General features: G+C 36.5%; 1 protein-coding gene across 1 annotated transcript; it reads right to left on the bottom strand.

The window, feature by feature from the left end:
- Positions 1 to 10,649: 10,649 nt before the first annotated feature.
- On the bottom strand, positions 10,650 to 18,677 carry LOC107585137 (glycoprotein-N-acetylgalactosamine 3-beta-galactosyltransferase 1-B-like). The gene is made up of 4 exons (XM_016272016.1): positions 18,183 to 18,677; positions 17,180 to 17,437; positions 13,859 to 14,523; positions 10,650 to 12,080 (listed from the first exon to the last, which is right to left on the bottom strand). The coding sequence occupies exons 2-4, from the start codon at positions 17,397 to 17,399 to the stop codon at positions 11,823 to 11,825; spliced, it is 1,143 nt and encodes a 380-aa protein (XP_016127502.1). The 5' UTR covers positions 17,400 to 17,437; positions 18,183 to 18,677; the 3' UTR covers positions 10,650 to 11,822.

Genomic DNA, 18,677 nt, shown 5'->3' with positions numbered 1-18,677 from the left:
CTTTGGAGACAGCTTATGGTAGAGAAATGAACATTCAATTCACGGGCAACAGCTCTGGTGGAAATTCCTGCAGTCAGCATGCCAATTGCATGCTCCCTCAAAACTTGCGACATCTGTGGCATTGTGCTGTGTGATAAAACTGCACATTTTAGAGTGGCCTTTTATTGTGGCCAGCCTAAGGCACACCTGTCCAATAATCATGCTGTCTAATCAGCATCTTGATATGCCACACCTGTGAGGTGGATGGATTATCTCGGCAAAGGAGAAGTGCTCACTAACACAGATTTAGACAGATTTGTGAACAATATTTGAAAGAAATAGGCCTTTTGTGTACATAGAAAAAGTCTTAGATCTTTGAGTTCAGTTCATGAAAAATGGGGGCAAAAACAAAAGTGTTGCGTTTATAATTTTATTCAGTGTATATTGGTTCGCATATAACTCTGTTTTCATGTGTATGTTAATCTATAAGAGTTTGGGCTGTTTAATAGGATTTTGTCAAAAATCCCCCATCATGGCTCCGCCCTGCAACATCAAGCCCCGCCCCCCAGCACCCCCCAGATAAAATATGTTCCCACGGCTATGAAGTAAACTGTAAAAGAAAAAAAATGTGAACAGTAAAACTGTCTTTGTTTATTTGCAACAACATTGTTTTTTTTTACTCAGAAATCAGTGCAATAATCAGACTCACCACGAGTCACCAGATTTAAATCTGATTTAGATTATGCAAATTATGCACAGCATGTGTAGCAAATGGCATTGCCAGATAAACATTTCCTATAGATGACGTTGCAGATTGATGTCAGCAAAAGGAAACTAACAAATCATTTGGGTGGGGAGTTGGAATGGGCCACAAATATCTTTATGCCAAAGAACTAGCATTTGGGCAAAGAACTGCCTTTATTCTTCATGGTGTAGATTTCACAGTGTGCTGGAAACATTCTTCAGGAACTTTGGTCTATCATGACCAGATAGTATGACGCAGCTGTTGCAGATTTGTTGGCTGCACATCCATGATGCCAATCTCCCATTCCACCATATTCCAAAAATGTTCTACTGGATTGAGATCTGGTGACTGGAGGCCACTTGAGTGTAGTGAGCTCATTGTCTTGTTCAAGAAACCAGTTTGAGATGATTTGAGCAGTGAGACATGGCACATCATCCTCCTGGAAGTGTCCATCACAAGATGGGTATACTGTGGTCATAAAAGGATATGGACATGGTCAGCAACAATACTCAGATAGTCTGTGGAATGTAAACGATGCTCAGTTGGTACTGAGTGGCTCAAAGTGCAGTGTTGGGGGTAACGCATTACAAGTAACGCAAGTTACGTAATCAGATTACTTTTTTTCAAGTAACTAGTAAAGTAATGCATTACTTTTTAATTTACAAGAAAATATCTGAGTTACTTTTTCAAATAAGTAACGCCAGTTACTTTTTTTCCCATTTATTGATTGAAAGCTCTCCTGTCCCCTTGTTGAGAGAAATCGGGAGTTACTTTAGTTCTAGAATAAATGTGAACATGCATTAATTCATCTCACTCACTCAAAAATCAGATTTAGTTTTCCTCAAAATGAATAAAAACAGTTAAAAGCAACTCAGAATGTGACTCAAAGCTGCAATAATTAAATATGTTAAATAATACAAATATCCTTTATGTATTTAATCCCATTTTATTAACCAATTTGCTGCTGACCTTCGGTGATCCAATTCAGCCATACTAATAAGGAAAAATTACACAAGATAAACTAACATTTCTTCTTCTTTTTTTATTGCTGAAGAGTGTTGAACTTTCTTCTTCTGCGTATACTGTACAGATGTGAATTTACATTTCCTTCAGCCTGAGGCTTTTGGTGTGAAAGGGCTTTTACATTTGCCAAAAATAGAACTTCTTATATTAAAAGCAAACAAGCAAGCCCAGCCCAGATTTAAAAAAGTAACGCAACGCATTACTTTCAATAAAAAGTAACTAAGTAATGTAATTAGTTACTTTTTTAGGAAGTAATGCAATATTGTAATGCATTACTTTTAAAAGTAACTTTCCCCAACACTGAATATCCTTTATGTATTTAATCCCATTTTATTAACCAATTTGCTGCTGACCTTCGGTGATCCAATTCAGCCATACTAATAAGGAAAAATTACACAAGATAAACTAACATTTCTTCTTCTTTTTTTATTGCTGAAGAGTGTTGAACTTTCTTCTTCTGCGTATACTGTACAGATGTGAATTTACATTTCCTTCAGCCTGAGGCTTTTGGTGTGAAAGGGCTTTTACATTTGCCAAAAATAGAACTTCTTATATTAAAAGCAAACAAGCAAGCCCAGCCCAGATTTAAAAAAGTAACGCAACGCATTACTTTCAATAAAAAGTAACTAAGTAATGTAATTAGTTACTTTTTTAGGAAGTAATGCAATATTGTAATGCATTACTTTTAAAAGTAACTTTTCCCAACACAAAGTGTGCCAAGAACATATCCCCCACACCATTACACCACCATCACCAGCCTGAACCTTTGATACAAGGCAGGATGGATGTGTGCTTTCATGTTGTTTACGCCAAATTCTGACTCTACCATTTGAATGTCGCAGCAGAAATTGAGACTCATCAAACCAGGCAACCTTTTTCCAATCTTCTATTTTTCCAGTTTTGGTGAGCCAGTGTGAACTGTAGCCTTGTTTTCAGGAGTGGCACTTTGTGGTCTTCTGCTGCTTTAGCCCATCTGCTTCAAGGTTCAATGTGTTGTGCGTTCAGAGACGCTCTTATGAAATACTGAGACCAGCTCACAATTGTCTGATTACATGGGGCCTAATAAATTTCGCTAATGGCTCCAGCGTCAATGCCATCATTTCTCACTTAAGTGAGAAACACAGAAACGGGTGGGAGGAGTGAGGTACAAGCAGAAATATGCAGAAGTGCGATTCTCATTTTCACATGTCAACTTATTGGCCCAAAACACAAAGGGATTCTTACACTTGAGTCACATGTGACACACATGCAGTGATCACACACACAGCGCCATATCAAGTGTTAATAAACCCTTAAGAGTGAACTCATCCAGTATCACCAATTAAGGGGGCTTTGGGTGATTTTTGTGTGTGTTCATGTGTGAGAACAAAAGTCAAATATCTCCCCCAGTTTACATGTCATTATGGATGCCACAGAGTAGTAAAATGTGTTAGATAGGACTCGATGCAATCTTATTTAGTCATAATTGGCTATAATTGGATGGTTATAATTGGATTACACAAAATTACCTGGAGTAGCCTCAGGATGGGGCATGCATAGGGTAATGCATTACTACTAAATCAATGAGCAAATCTCTCTCACATACATTCATATTCATATTCACACACATAATCTTGTGTAAGTATACTGTGTCAGAGGCAGGGAGAATATATTTTATTTTATTTACTTGTTTTGTTTTGAACTGTCCCCTAAATCAGTCCAGCCTTAAAAATGTGGTATGTGGCATCCAGCAGCAATATGGCAGTGTTAAATTCTTTGGTTTAATTTATGCTGAAAACTGAAAAATTCAAGTTATCTCCTTATATAGCCTTATGTATGTTTGATGGAAAGTGATGCATCGTCTTTGCAAAGTTTTCAGTAACTGAAGTCACTTTGGGTTATGCTTATGAAGATACGAAGTCTGATAAATGCTCTGTACTGTCAATGATCACTGACCATGAGACAGACAATCAAAGTTTATTTTTAAAACATGGACAGAGGAAGCATTCAACCACTATTTTCTCCTTGATCTAAAGACTCAAAGGTGTGTTTGGGTGAGAGCGTGTAGGTGGGCGAGGGTTGAACGGAAGCAACCTTTGAATGCTGAATTTCATTGACACAAAGTGCAAACAAATAAAATATACTAAAAATAAGTATATTATTATATGCCACATTTGGATATAGTAAATAATATAAGAAAGAAAGATGATGGTGATGACGATAGTGAAGGGTTTTTTCAACTGGCAGAACAAAGTCTGAACAATGAACATGCATTGAACTTCTTTGCATTCAGTCGTTCATTGTAATCTGAACACAACGTTATTCACATTAAGTGAATCGATATTTGGTGACTGAATGAGACCAGAAATACAGTAAAAATTAGGCTATAAGAAAGAAAATGAGAGCGATTCTGTGTGTGTGTGTGTTTGTGTGTGAGTTGATTTGCGTAAGCAAAAGATGGTAGGTGTCATTCACCATTGAGAAGCACTGACTGGACTAGTGAGTGTGGGTGTACTTCCGAACTGTTCTAATGTTTCACATCCGCTTCAGCAAACACAAACAACACTTTCTTACAAATGCAGGAACAAATCAGGCTTATGGGAACGCATGCTTCCACTGACAAGACTATCGTAAATAATCACTTGTTTTGATAGTATGGAAATGTTCAGAACTGAAGGAATCATTTGTTCTCAATGCAAACAACCGGACTTAATCACTTCAAAGTCCTGTTTTCCAGCTCCACATCCCTTGTATACAGCAAATCCGGCTTCATGAGGAATGTAGTGCGTCGGTGTATCATTAAGAGCTTTCCTGCTTGCTGAGGAATCAAAAGAGAGAAGCAAGAATAGTTTGAAAAAAACAAATTGGCTTCAGTGGTTCAGGGCTTCTCTATGCAAATGAATTTACACACAATTTTGTTAACACACCAACAAATTCACTACTGAACTGTTTGGAACGGAGGCGTCTGATGGCAAATGTCAATCTTGATTTCATCTCGGTCTCACAGGTAGGAAAATTAGAGATTCACACAGAAACAGACTAAAGAGGTCAGCAGGCCAAATGTATTTTTCTTACAAAATGTATATATTTGAAAGAATATTTCTTCCAGTTTCAGAGAGTTTTAAATCTAAGCCTTGCTTTAAAGCCATAAGCATCGATCAGGCTCCTACAGATCTTAATCAAGGCAGCACCTTTTCTATAACTCACCGACAGCTTTGTCCTAATCAAGGACATATCTGTAATGAGATGGAGTAAATGGAATGACCAGTATAGATGACTCATAATCCCACTGAATAATAAGAGTTGAACCCTCTGTCAAACACATCTTTCTCAATAAAAAATCTTCTAAATTCACACACCCTATTTCCCAGAACACAATGCAAATGACCTTGTCCATTTGCCAACTTATGATTCTGTATATAATGAACTGTAAAGCCTATACTCTACAAATGTTCTCATTAATCACTGCTTCACAAATCTTACAGCAATAATAAACCACAGGTCAATCTGCATAGACAATACTGGACTGAATCTGACGTGAAAATCGAGACTAAGATGAGGTGCGAGTTTAGTAGTAATATAACTGACCGCACAAATACGTCAAGGCTCTGTGTGTTAACGACTTTGCGTCACTAGAATATGTTAGCATCATTATTTGGTTCGTATTGGACAGCCAGCTTGCCCGAGCTTGCGTGAGCGGAGCGCGCGAACGCACGCTACAAATAAAGGACCGCGCGCACCTGCGAGTCTTTACAGCTCTGGAAAGACAGCACTGAACATCATCCTCCTGAACTCCCGCTCATCTCAGTGTATTTAAAAGGTATTATTACTGCTTTGATCAAATTATGCTAGCTTTATAAGAAAGAATGGTTTGGATTTTCTAAATAAAGTTTGGCGCAGGTGTGGCTCTGAGGATGTCCTGCGGTTGCTTGCTCGTGCTGTTCTCTCATGTGCTGCTGATGCTCGCGTGTCCTCGACCCTCGCGCTGTGCGCTCGACTATCCGTCATTCACGGTAAGTTCACGTTAAACGACACTTTAAAAAGGATAACATTGCTTTGTTAGACGGACTTGCTCTATGAGATGAAAAGGTGCGCGATGTGCCTAAGAATCTAATAGGGCTAGTTGTCACACTGAATAAAAGTGAATAGCCTACTTAAAAGTTGCATTCTAAATAACACCTCCTCCGGGAAAAAAAAATCTATCTATCTAACTACATATATACTGTGAATATATATAATTACCTTCCACAATAGCATAATATATGCTAGTGTATTTTGATTGTGGGGTCACTTGTTTACTCAACAGGTAGCCGTTGATTTGCAAAAATCAAAATTTTAGTTTGGAGGACAAAATTAATAGAGAATAGGGAATATTTAAGTAGGCTAATATAGATGTTTATTGTTGTAGTATGTTTTTTCCATTTAATATTCGGTTAGGCTATATGTATACTGGAAATATGACCACATAAAAATTCTACCGATACGGAGAGAATGTATGGAGATGGTTAGAATGAATAATAATGAAAACTCTATTAAAACCTTAATGGCTCTATTAATGTGATATCTGACTGTTAAATATGAGCTCAAACAGAGGTTCAGTCATGAGTGTCCACACTGGCAAACTACACACATAGGCATACAGGTTTTTACACACACTCACACACACACACACACACACACACACACACACAGGTTTGTTTTTGTGAAAAGTGGGGACATCCTATAGGCGTAATGGTTTTTATACTGTACAGACCGTATATTCTATTACCCTACACTAACCCTACCCCTAAACCTACCCCTTACAGGAAACTTTGTGCTATTTCAGATTTTCAATACACTCCATTCTGTGTGATTTATAAGCGTTTTGAAAAGTGAGGACATGGGGTACTGTCCTGAAAAGTCACCTTCTCCTTGTAATACCTATGTCATACCTTTGTCATTATACAAATTTATGTCCTCATTTGTCACAAAAACGCGCACACACACACACACACACACACAAAAATGCCCCCCAAAAAATCTACCACTCACTGCTTTACTGTATTATTTTATTGTATCGTAAAATCAGTTTTTCAAAGCAGTTCCCTGATCTTTTTTTTTCAGTTGTTTTTATAACTTTAATGATCATCACAGACAGGTTTGTTTTTGTGAAAAGTGGGGACATCCTATAGGCGTAATGGTTTTTATACTGTACAGACCGTATATTCTATTACCCTACACTAACCCTACCCCTAAACCTACCCCTTACAGGAAACTTTGTGCTATTTCAGATTTTCAATACACTCCATTCTGTGTGATTTATAAGCGTTTTGAAAAGTGAGGACATGGGGTACTGTCCTGAAAAGTCACCTTCTCCTTGTAATACCTATGTCATACCTTTGTCATTATACAAATTTATGTCCTCATTTGTCACAAAAACGCGCACACACACACACACACACACACAAAAATGCCCCCCAAAAAATCTACCACTCACTGCTTTACTGTATTATTTTATTGTATCGTAAAATCAGTTTTTCAAAGCAGTTCCCTGATCTTTTTTTTTCAGTTGTTTTTATAACTTTAATGATCATCACAGTCCGGGGTCTTCATGTTACTGAGTCATTCACATTAGTGGGTCAGACTTTCATTTGCGATCCTGTTTGTGTTTTTTGTACAGGACAACAGCGACCCCCAGTCTGAGCGCTATGAGAAACGATATAATGATATAGATTATGACAGTTTTATTGGCCTGATGGGCAGGAGGAGCGCAGGTGAGACACAGGGAAACTAAATCATATGAATGATGAAATTTGCTTTTAACAGTAAGCCCCTATTAAAAATGCACAATATTAGGACATCATTTTCTCACCTTCATGTTGTTGTTTCACAGAAAAAATATCATCATTAAGGGTTAAAACAACTTGAGGATGAGTAAATGACAGAACTGAGAGCCATTCCTTCAAGCTCAATGGTATTTTAAGGTGGATTTATTATTCATTTTTATTTCACAGGAACAAATCGTGACACAAATCCACCATTTAGACGTAAGTTCCAGTTTTCTTCATTAACATACAACTATTATTAATTAAAGTAACATTCAGAGCTTGATGAGATTTTTCTCTTTGGTCTTTTGCAGCGAATATGAATGACATCTTTATTGGATTGTTAGGACGGAGAAACACTGTGTCTGGTAAGTCTGTGACAGGACATGTAAACGGTGGTCAATATCTGTCAATCTAAAGAGAAAATAGGAAATAAAAGTGCAATAATTTGAGGTTAATTTATTATTTATTGACTATATTTATGTCACCACGCTTTAGCATTTGAAATTTGCACAGTGCAGAATGAGTGACATACAGAACACTGCAGCGAATACACTGACCTCTAGTGGCCACTATATAGAATTGTAGTAAATGAGCATCTAAAAAATACCAAGCCTTCTATTATTTGTTTTGACTACCAGCTATTCCTGCTTGGAGAGGACAGAGAAGAGGCAACATTTTCTTAAAGGACAGAAGGCAGAGGTGAGAATTTGTAAGTTTGCCTTGAGTTCAAATGAATGGTCGCATTAAAGTAATTGTTGATGAATTGCTGATGATCAACTTAAGTCATTTTTATCAGAGGTTTACATAACTTTATTGATTTTATTGCATTGTTGTTGTTTTTCATGAAGGTTTTGCTGTGGTGTATGAAGCCTAACTTCTTCAGTCCAGAACTCATCCACCATGCAATTCTGCCATTCTGAAGAAAAAGTCTTTGTACGATAACTAAGCTGTACGAGTTTCAGTTTATTGTCAGTGCGTTCATTGTGGTATATTTCATCTCTTTTTATGTAGGATAAAAATTCTTACATTTACGCCATTAAGATTTCTGAGTACAGAATGCACGAGACGTAAATCAGACAAAAGGATGTGTTGATAGATTTACTTAGTTTTCAGGAATGACAACAATCCTGGGATGAAAAGACAGGATGTAGGAAGACCGAAGAATACATAAGGTACACGTTGTACATTTTCTTGCTCATACCTTATTAATTTTATGCTTATTTAAAGTGCTGCAAAAATACTATTTTATTTATTTATTCAAAGAGGCCACATAAAAACAGTTTAATGTAAAATAAGTCTTTATTTAATATGCTGGTTATTGTTCCTCATTGAATTATTCTTGTCACACATTTGTCTCACACACTCTTTTTTATAAATAAAAGATTGCTGTGGAAGTACTGTACAGGATTCCCTTTGTACATAAAAGACCCTACCAACAAAAGAGAATAAGAAAGGAACACGTATACCTTTGGATTAAAGACAAGGTCATGAAATGCATGAATTCAAAAATGCATTGCTGGTTTTGATGTTCGCACTAGGAATGGTTCTGCTTCATTTCTGACAAGTTGGGTTCCCTCTTCATTATATAATCCATTACACATCTCCCAGAGTGCAGAAGCAAATTTCTATGGGCCTTCTAAGTCAATGCAATTTGGCAAAACACTTTGCTTAATCAATGCAACGTCTCCAAAGAAAACTCTACTCATCTTAAGATTTGCATGTCTTTCTCTCTGTTGAGGATCTGAAATATACAAACTTAAGTCAACTTACAAAGTAAACTCTGTAAAGGGAACAATTTTAGCCAGAGCTTTTCTAAGGAAGATCATCAGCATACTAGGAAAGTATGAGCACATTCAAACATTTCATAGCTAACTTCTCTTTGAAATAATGGAAATTTACCCCCAAAAAACAACTATTAGATCATACTTAAAATGGATGGCGCAAACTCAAGAGTGCTTTTCCTCTTTGAATCAACAGACTAGTACAGAATACTGCAAACATTTCCATTACTCTGGCAATTTCACAGATATTTCCCTACAGCTTAATTCACACCATGGATTACTGAATACTCATTGATAAGTAAAGCAATCATGTTTAGTCAAAACCATAATCATTCCATTAACAATCTCAAGATGTACACAGAATTTGATTAGCAACTAAAATGAGGATAATTTGATCAATAACATGTATATCTGTATGTATTTGTATTTGCTCATTTGAGTCACTTCAGACAAAAGCAAAAATGACTTTGTGCTTGGAGTGGTCAAAGGACAAAAAGTGGTTGGTATTAAAATAAACTCACTTCCAGTTCAAAATAAAATGAACTTTGAATTCCTTCATAATTGTGGTGTCAAACTATATAGCGCACAGTCAAAATATCTGCACATGCAAGAGTTTGAGCACTGCTGCCTCTGATTTAACTCTCAGCTTTATCTCAAATCCTATCATACTGGAATTTAAAAAAAAGTGAATTTGAATGATACACATTTCGTGTGCATTATTTTAAAAGGGTCCTTTCAGAAAACTGTACCAAAACCAGCACATTTAAAGGGACAGTTCAACCAAAAACGAACACTGTTATTTACTCAGCCTCATGTTTTTCAACACATATGCTGAAGAATGTTTTGTTTATATAATAGGGTCCAATCATGAAAAAAAGAATACATATATCTTTATTTGTTTCTCAAAATAAATATAATCAGGTTTGGAATGACATGAGGGTGAGTAAATGATAACAGAGTTTTCATTTTTGAGTGCACTATCCCTTTAAGTACAGCAAATACACACAAATAATTGAGTAATTGAGACAAAGCACACACCACAAGAAACTGAATCAATTTCACCACCCTGGACAAGCGGCTATATCAACTTCAAAATCAACATGCCTAATCTCATGCACAGACCGCTGTAGGAGTTACAACACTGGCAGTGTGAACCGAAGCAAAACCTGACATTCAATCCCATATAAACAAAAACCTCCAGTCACACTGCAAACAATTAAATAAAGCATTATGTGGTCAGTCCCAATAACTCACAAGCTGCACTACTTCACAGCGTGTTACACTACACCATTCATCTATAAGACCACAATTCCCATTAGCATGGAGAAAAAACTGTGTATACTTACACGGTCTTATCTACCTTGCTACCTTTACTTCTTTCCCAGGCACTCATGAACTATTGGGCCAGCCAACAGAATCTTACAAATCCGTATTCTTGAAACTTTCCTAATGGGGTAGTTCACCCAAAAATGAACATTTTGTCATCATTTACTCATCCTCATGTTGTTCCAAACCTGTATGAACTTCTTTCTTCTGCTGAACACAAAGGAAGATATTTTGAAGAACAAAACAATTGCTGGTAGTCAGTGACCACAATAGTATTTTTTCCATACTATACAAGTAAATGGCTACCAGAAACTGTTTGGTTAACTACATTCTTCGCAAATATCTTCTCATAGAAACTCATACAGATTTGGAGCAACTTTGGGAAGAGTAAATGATGACAATTTTCATTTTTGGGTGAACTATCCCTTTAACTTTCAGAGAAGGGTAATAGCTGTTTTGGTGTCAGTTGAAGGACTACATCCTGGTTAATTTTTATTTCGATGTAATCTTAGTCAAAGTAAATTGTGCACGTTCAACTTTGGCAAAGGTATTGTAGACTGTGTAGAGAGAAAACACAGCTGGAGCTTGAATGTTTGCTGAATTGGTTTGCAAGCTACAAAATCTATAAGCTGCTGTTTAAATATTGCCTAAACTCAATACAAACGTGGTCCAGGGACATATGGAAATGCATGATTTTTCTGGATCAGAGCAGAGGCACTAATTCAAGGGAATGAGCAAATGAAAGTAAAATCAGGGCCCCTTTTTCTTATGACATTGCTGTTAAATCATACATGGCGGTGTGTTTATGATGACAGTGCAGAGCAAACTCATATTTTTATACAAAAAGAAATACAAATTAGAAATGAATGCAAAGTATAACGAATGCAGAGGCATCCTTGCTTCTGGCCCCAAAATATTACCCAACATTATTATACTATTAAGGCAGGGTCCTACACACAAGTCTAAACTTTCATGTCATACAATTCCGCACTGTCATATTTAAACATTCGCATACAATTACATTATTAAGAGGAACACACTCCCAACTGTACCAGTTCATTAAATCACGCAAACATGTCATGCACACATTTCTGTGGCACAATACAGAAGATATTTTAAGACACCATCCCAAAAACAGTTCTTTTTTAATGTTACTTGTAAAAATTCCTATGCAAAAATCTGCTATAACTTTTCATTTTGCTCGAGGGATTTCTTTTCTCCTTCCTGTTCTTCTGCCCCCAGCTTTTCCTCTATGTCTCCGATTTCCACTTTGTCTGGGGCTGGAGCATTTAAGTCTTGTATGACACTGGGCTCAGGGGGCTGATAGCGGTATTTGTAGCCAAAGGCACGCAAGTGGTAAGTGTAGTATTCCAGCAGGTACATGTGTGACGCATCCACATAGTGGAAAGAAACAGCCAGGTCTGAGCAACACTGTGGGCCCTGAGACAAACAGAGAGAAAGAATATATTATTATATGAATATATTATATTATTATATATAACCTGTAACTGCATACTCGCCATGTTGTTCCAAACCCACGTCTTGCTTTTCATTTTAATAAAATCCTGATAGCTCTTTTTTAGGCAGTTCCAATGAAAGTGGACTGCATCTTTTAATATTAATAAAAAGCACCATAAAGTTATAATAAAAATATTATATAGACTGATTATAATACATCAAATCACACCGATTTGGTTCTGGCTCAAGGATACAGTTTCAGCAGTTACTGGAAGATTTTTAGTGAAAAATGACTTACATTTACATTTAGTCATTTAGCAGACGCTTTTACGCAGTACACGTTGCAAGGTTTTTTTTAAATTAGGCTATATAATAACAGAAATGATATAATAAAAACAGATTGAATAGAAAAAGAATAGAGCAAGCTAGTGTTAGAGGCCTTTTTTGCTTTTGTTAATTGTATAATAAATAAAAAGAAAAACAAATAGATAGAATATTTATAGATAGAATATAGATAGAATATAGAAGATTAGAAAAGCTAGTGTTAGTGTTTTTTTTTTAAAGAAAACAAGCAGTAAATGAATAGAGTGCAAGTCTAAAAGGGACATGTTTTTTTTTTAAGAATATAATTTAAGTTCCTGACTTCAACTTGGCATATAAATCACCATTCAAATCAATAACTTTTATGGTGCTTTTGCATTCTTTTGAAGCAAGAAAATGTTGGTCCCCATTCAGTGTAAAAGAATGGAAAAGAGCCCATATTATGCAAACACTTTTGTGTTCAATTAAAACACGACTATCAGAAACATCTAACGAGTTTGGTGACGTTCAGTATGAGTAAACTATGACATTTTTTCCCCCTTTGTGTTCCAAGCTAAATAAATAAATAAAACAAAAGTATCAAAACAAGTATTAATACTGCAAATAATGACAGAATTGTCTTTACTTTTTAAAACTCTTAACTATAAGCTAGTCTTTTCTTATTTTTAATTTCATCAGGCAACAGTACTTAAAGTAATAAGTGCCAGCAAAATTCACTCAGTAGACTTTGATTTGTGCCAAAACAAACTTGTGCTCACTCGGGCGTTCAGTGACACGGGGATTAGTGGCTTTTGACTTGAGAAGCACATAGTAAATGTTCTTGTGCGTCATTTATTTAAATAGAATGTATGCAAAGGGTGAGATTCACATCCTCAGGGTGCACTAAATGCAAACGTAGAAAGACTGAAGTCTGATTTTTCACCTTTAATACGACTCTCTTCACTGTCTACACAGGTAGCATCTTAACTGAAAAGTGACTGATTTGAAACAAAGTCATAATGCCACAAAATATATTTTCTTCTGTATTATGACATACATCCAAGTTTGGCAGATTATCAAAAAAGAAAAAAACTGTAGGGTGGGCACAGTTGTTGATTGGACGGAGGCAGAATTGAATGCAAACTTGCAGTCGATTGCAAAAAGGGGTGTGTTTAAGCTGACAAAATGAAGTCTGTCATATGTCACCAGAGAGAAGTCTATCCTTTCACTGGAAGATCAAGCTATGGCTATCTGATAAAAAACAAACAAAAAAAAAAAAACTATAAACTGATAAACTGTTCTCAATACATGATGCTCCAAGCAAAAAATTTTTATATATATATATATATATATATATATTTTGATGAAGGAGACTACTGGAGCCTATGATGCCGTCTAGGTAGGCAGCTTACTAGGTTTTAGAATAGATATCAGGCAATCTTCACTGAATTCGGACTCACCTGCACAATGGGGTAATAACAGTAGTTCCAATACCAGAAGGTCTTAGGAAATGTACCAGTGAGATGGGACTCTGGTACAAAAGGATGGAATGTCTCTCTTTCTAAGGTGTCTCTGGAGTCTCCTGCCACAACGCCTATCTTCTCCATACACTGACCCAGAGCTAGGTCCTCCACTGAGCTAGTGTGAGTGCACACTTTGGTGCGAAAGCCCACAACAAACCTCCTCAGAGCCTCTTTGCTAAGCACGTAACCAGCACCGCCACTCATGTATCCCTGTTTTACGTACGGCTTAAACCGCCGGCCGAAATACACCGGGTCCTCTGGAGAGTGGCTGGCCAGAATCCAGCGCAGGTTGTCGACGACCACGTAAGTGTCGTCATCCGCTTTGAGGAACCAGTCTGCCTCGTCCCCGTGCTTGTCCATGACGTAGTGGAAAGCACGAATGGTTTTCCAGTACAGCTGATCCCGACCTTCCTTGGTGTTTAGGCCAACCGTAGGAAAATCAGGGTCATCCACAGAGCTTATGAAGACCACAATGTTGCAGTGGCGACTCCACGTGGCTTTCACGTGCCGAGCTTTCTTCTCAAGGTTATTAGGGCCGGTCATGACCCAACACAAAATGCGTACATGCTTATAGAGAGCGTCAGCCAGAGTGCCATCCTCACCTACAAGAGACAGACAATGATTACTCAGAAAAATACTCAAATCAAACCAAAATCACATGCTACAAAGCAGATAAGAATATTTTGAATGTGAAAGATGCTAGTGAGAATAAAAATTCATGTCAAAATTAGTGCTGTCAAACGATTAATCGCGATAAAAGTTTTTGTTTGCATAATATGTGTGTTCTGTGTATATTTATGATGTATATATAAATACACACACATACAGTATATATTTTGAAAATATTTACGTCTATATTTATATTCATATAATTTATATTATAAATAAATATATTTAATGTATAAAAATACCATATTTTTCTGAAATATATACATGTATGCGTGTGTATTTATATATACATAATAAATATACATGGTACACATACATATATTATGTAAACAAAAACTTTTATTTTGGATGCGATTTATCGCAATTAATCATTTGACAGCACAATGCAGGACCGTTTAAAGTGATAGTTCACTGAAAAATGAAAATTCTGTCATCATTTTGTCAACCTAATGTCATTCCAAGGCAATAAGACTTTAGTTCATCTTCTGGAACATAAATGAAGATTGCTCTCTCATTTCTTCCATCCATTGAAAACATCAAAAGTACAAGATAACACTGTAAAAGTAATTCAAATGAATTGTGCTTTTTAAGTCTTCTAAAATTGAAGTGTAAATATTTTATTCATATTCACACATAAACATTGGTCAGTGCACATACACAGATCACATCAAATATTGTCATTGGCAGCTCAACCGTAGGTGCGGAATAAAATGTGAATAAAAGCCTAAGTTAAATCTTTTCATCACATAGTAAATGTGTCTCTTTAGGAGACTTGGATTAAACCACTCGACTCATATGGATTACATAATTTTAAATGTTTTTATTGAATAAAGTTTTAGTTGTGGAGACTTTCAATGGACAGACATTAAAAATATCTTAATTTGTGTTTCAAAGATGAAGAACGACATAAGGGTGTGAGTAAATGATGAATTTTTATTTTGGCGAAATTAACCCTTTAAAGGGGTCATATGATAAAAAGAACATTATTTGGTGTATTTGGTGTAATGAAATGTGTTTATGCGGTTTAAGGTTCAAAAAACACATTATTTTCCACATACTGTACATTATTGTTTCTCCTCTATGCCCCGCCTTTCTGAAACGCCTCGATTTTTACAAAGCTCATCGGTCTGAAAAGCAAGGTGTGCTCTGATTGGCCAGCTATCCAGTGCGTTATGATTGGCCGAATACCTCAAGCGTGTGACGGAAATGTTACGCCTCTCACCATATTGTGATGATGCCGTCAGGCCGGGGCGATGATTTAAAAACATGAAAACCCATTATAAACGAGGCATTCGTTGCATCCAGTGGGGACATAATTATGGATTATAATGACTTATACTGTCTTTCTACACGTTGCATTGCGCCGCGTAAACATAAAACCATGTCTGCATTTGTGACCGGAGAAATGACAAACAACAAGCGCTACTCTACACTGCCCAAAAAACTCGCTTTAAATATAAAAAATATAAAATATAAAAACTCTTTAAATATAAAAAAACGTACTTGCAGTCTCCGAGTCAAAACAGCCGGCATTGTAGTCTACTAAAAAATTTAAATCGCATCATATGACCCCTTTAAAATGAACTAGACAAAGCCAAAAAGCTTTTAAAAATGTTGATAAACACTTAAGAAATAGTTTATCAAGTATGGAATACCATTATCTGTTTAAATTTGTGTCAAATATTTATTCATAAAATTTAGAGCCAGCATTTGATAGTCCACAGTTTATTACTTTTGGGATAGTTTACTGATAACCAACTGTTGATAAAACCTTTCTGTAAACTTTAACAAGGACAACACATAAGATGTGAGCCCAAAATTAAAAGCAAAGTACATCTCTCCAGGGAGTATACACAGTCAGACGCAAACATGCCCATAAAGAGTTCCTCACACATAGAAGGCTGGTGAACAGGTGAACTGTTTTTTCAATTATAGTATCAGGGTGTGAAATTATATTCACAAGTCATATCAATAAAAGGGTGTAAAAGCTGAAGCACTGTATATACATTATCTGGCTATACCAGTCTAACACACCTCTTTTGGGAATGCCTTTATTTATTTCTTTTAACATTAACTGACAGATTCACAAAATACTTGTTCTTTGTGGATCATAAGACCTGACAAACAACATATTTCTAAAAAAAATTGAATATGACTGTAATTTAGGGGATCATTTCCATATTACGGTTTCCAACAAAACCATGCAAAACAAGTTGTACAGGTGAAACAACAGAGCACAAGGAATGTATTTTATATATAGGAATGTAACGCCATTTAAGTTATTCAGGCCCGATACACACAATTACCATATATGCTTAAGGACAAAAAACAAAGATTCAAATTCTGCCATAATTTACTCACCTCATATTGTACCAAACCTGTATGACTTGATTTCCTACTATTCACTTGCATTTCATGTTTTGTCATTCAGGTTCCAAATATGACAATCATAAAGGTTTGGATCATTTCTGGGCCATTGATCGATATACACTGTGGCACTTTATAGATACAGAGTTTCACTTGTAGTGCTCATACTATGAATATATTGTGTTTGCTTATTATAAGCATTCATTTCTACATTGTATTTACCTGTATGGTGAGGATGATTGAGGTTGAAGAGAGCCAACCTCTCCTTCTTCCAGTTCTTGTTTTCTTCTTCAACCATCTCCAGCATGCTTTTCTTGTGGGCCTCGGGCTCAACAGACCCCACGTTCCGCGTGAACCCAACCTGACGCAGGAGCACGTACATGGTGCACGTGCCCACCACAAGGCCCACGTAGAACGCGGAGCGCGCGCCGAGAGCTTTCATCACGAGCTCTGTATGTAGAGACTCTCACCTCAGAGTGACTATTTAGAAGACGGACAGAAACACAAAACCACTAACTACAGGCAGCAGAGGACGGCGCAGTGCTCGTCAAACCTGTCAATATGCTACGTTCACGATTCAGATCTCATTAATACAAATAAATAAATAAAATAAAATAAAAATCGAAAATAAACCCGATGTTATGCGCGTAGAGTCTGCGTGACAGCAGCTCCATGATCTATGACTGATTATGACAGCACTGCGATAGAAAACAGCATGCGTCGTCATACCAGGATACAACTAATGACAGCTAAACGTCTTCGCTGGAAAATAATGCTGGATTAAATTTTTTACATTGGGAAATTAAGTTTAAATTTAGACAACACTTATCAGGCGTTGTGTAACTGGCGTTCTTCCAATAATCAATTTGTCTTTAGTTCTCCTGACAATTTTGAGACGTAAAATATACAAGATCGTCATTTAAAAAATGTTAATTGTTTACTAGCACAATAGTTGTGTACTAAGGGGGCCTAATTTTATTAAATAACTAAACCCTAAAATGTTTAGACGAAGTACAGAAAATACGAATGTGACATCATCAACTGTTGCTTTTGTTATTATTGAAGAACATACACATTTTGAATGACAAAATTAATTGTAATCTATGAACACTTTTTTTCTATTTTTGATTTAAAAAAAAGTTTTAAAACAAGCAGCTTTGTCATGATTACAGCAGAAGTACCAGAGCAAATATTTTAGCCTTTCTTAGGTGACACATAATCTTACCAGACAGCTTATTTCCTCCATAACAGAAGTGAGAAAAACTGCAGGATTCGGCACTGAGGCCATTTCAGTCCAACTCGGAGAGCTAGCATAACAGCATAGCTGTGGTTTTCAACTTAAATCCAATAAATCTGACAGCTTAATCATGCACATCGGCTTCAGAATCATGTCCTGGCTATTTTCCGGCCCGTACAAATTTGCCTTGGGGGATAATACTAGGTTTTACTTAAAGCTAACTAGCAACGTGCTTCCTATCTCTTCCTATGTTAACTGAATGTTGTTCACCACCAAGTAAAAGCCGAGAGGTATGGGGGCGGTTCAGTTCGGTATTATAATTAGCCGACCCTTTTCAGAGCTACTCCCTGTCCAACTTTGTTTCGTGGACAGTGACACACACCCATCCCACTAAGTTGTTTCGCTTTTATTTCAACCAAAAAATTAAGGAAATCTTTTCGACTACACCATTCTCGAAACGATTGAGGAACGGTGAAGTGTGAA

The sequence above is a fragment of the Sinocyclocheilus grahami genome, unplaced genomic scaffold (assembly GCF_001515645.1).
Source record: "Sinocyclocheilus grahami isolate Dianchi unplaced genomic scaffold, SAMN03320097.WGS_v1.1 scaffold67.1, whole genome shotgun sequence".
NCBI lineage: Eukaryota > Metazoa > Chordata > Actinopteri > Cypriniformes > Cyprinidae > Sinocyclocheilus > Sinocyclocheilus grahami.
The sequence above is the reverse complement of the archived record's forward strand: the minus strand, read 5'-3'. Positions and strand labels throughout refer to the sequence as shown.

Coding starts and splice junctions, on each gene's coding strand:
- LOC107585137 (XM_016272016.1), bottom strand. CDS start 17,399: ATGAAAGCTCTCGGCGCGCGCTCCGCGTTCTACGTGGGCCTTGTGGTG. Junction 14,524..17,179: donor CAATCATCCTCACCATACAG/GTAAATACAATG, acceptor TGTCTCTTGTAG/GTGAGGATGGCACTCTGGCT. Junction 12,081..13,858: donor GTTATTACCCCATTGTGCAG/GTGAGTCCGAAT, acceptor TGTTTGTCTCAG/GGCCCACAGTGTTGCTCAGA.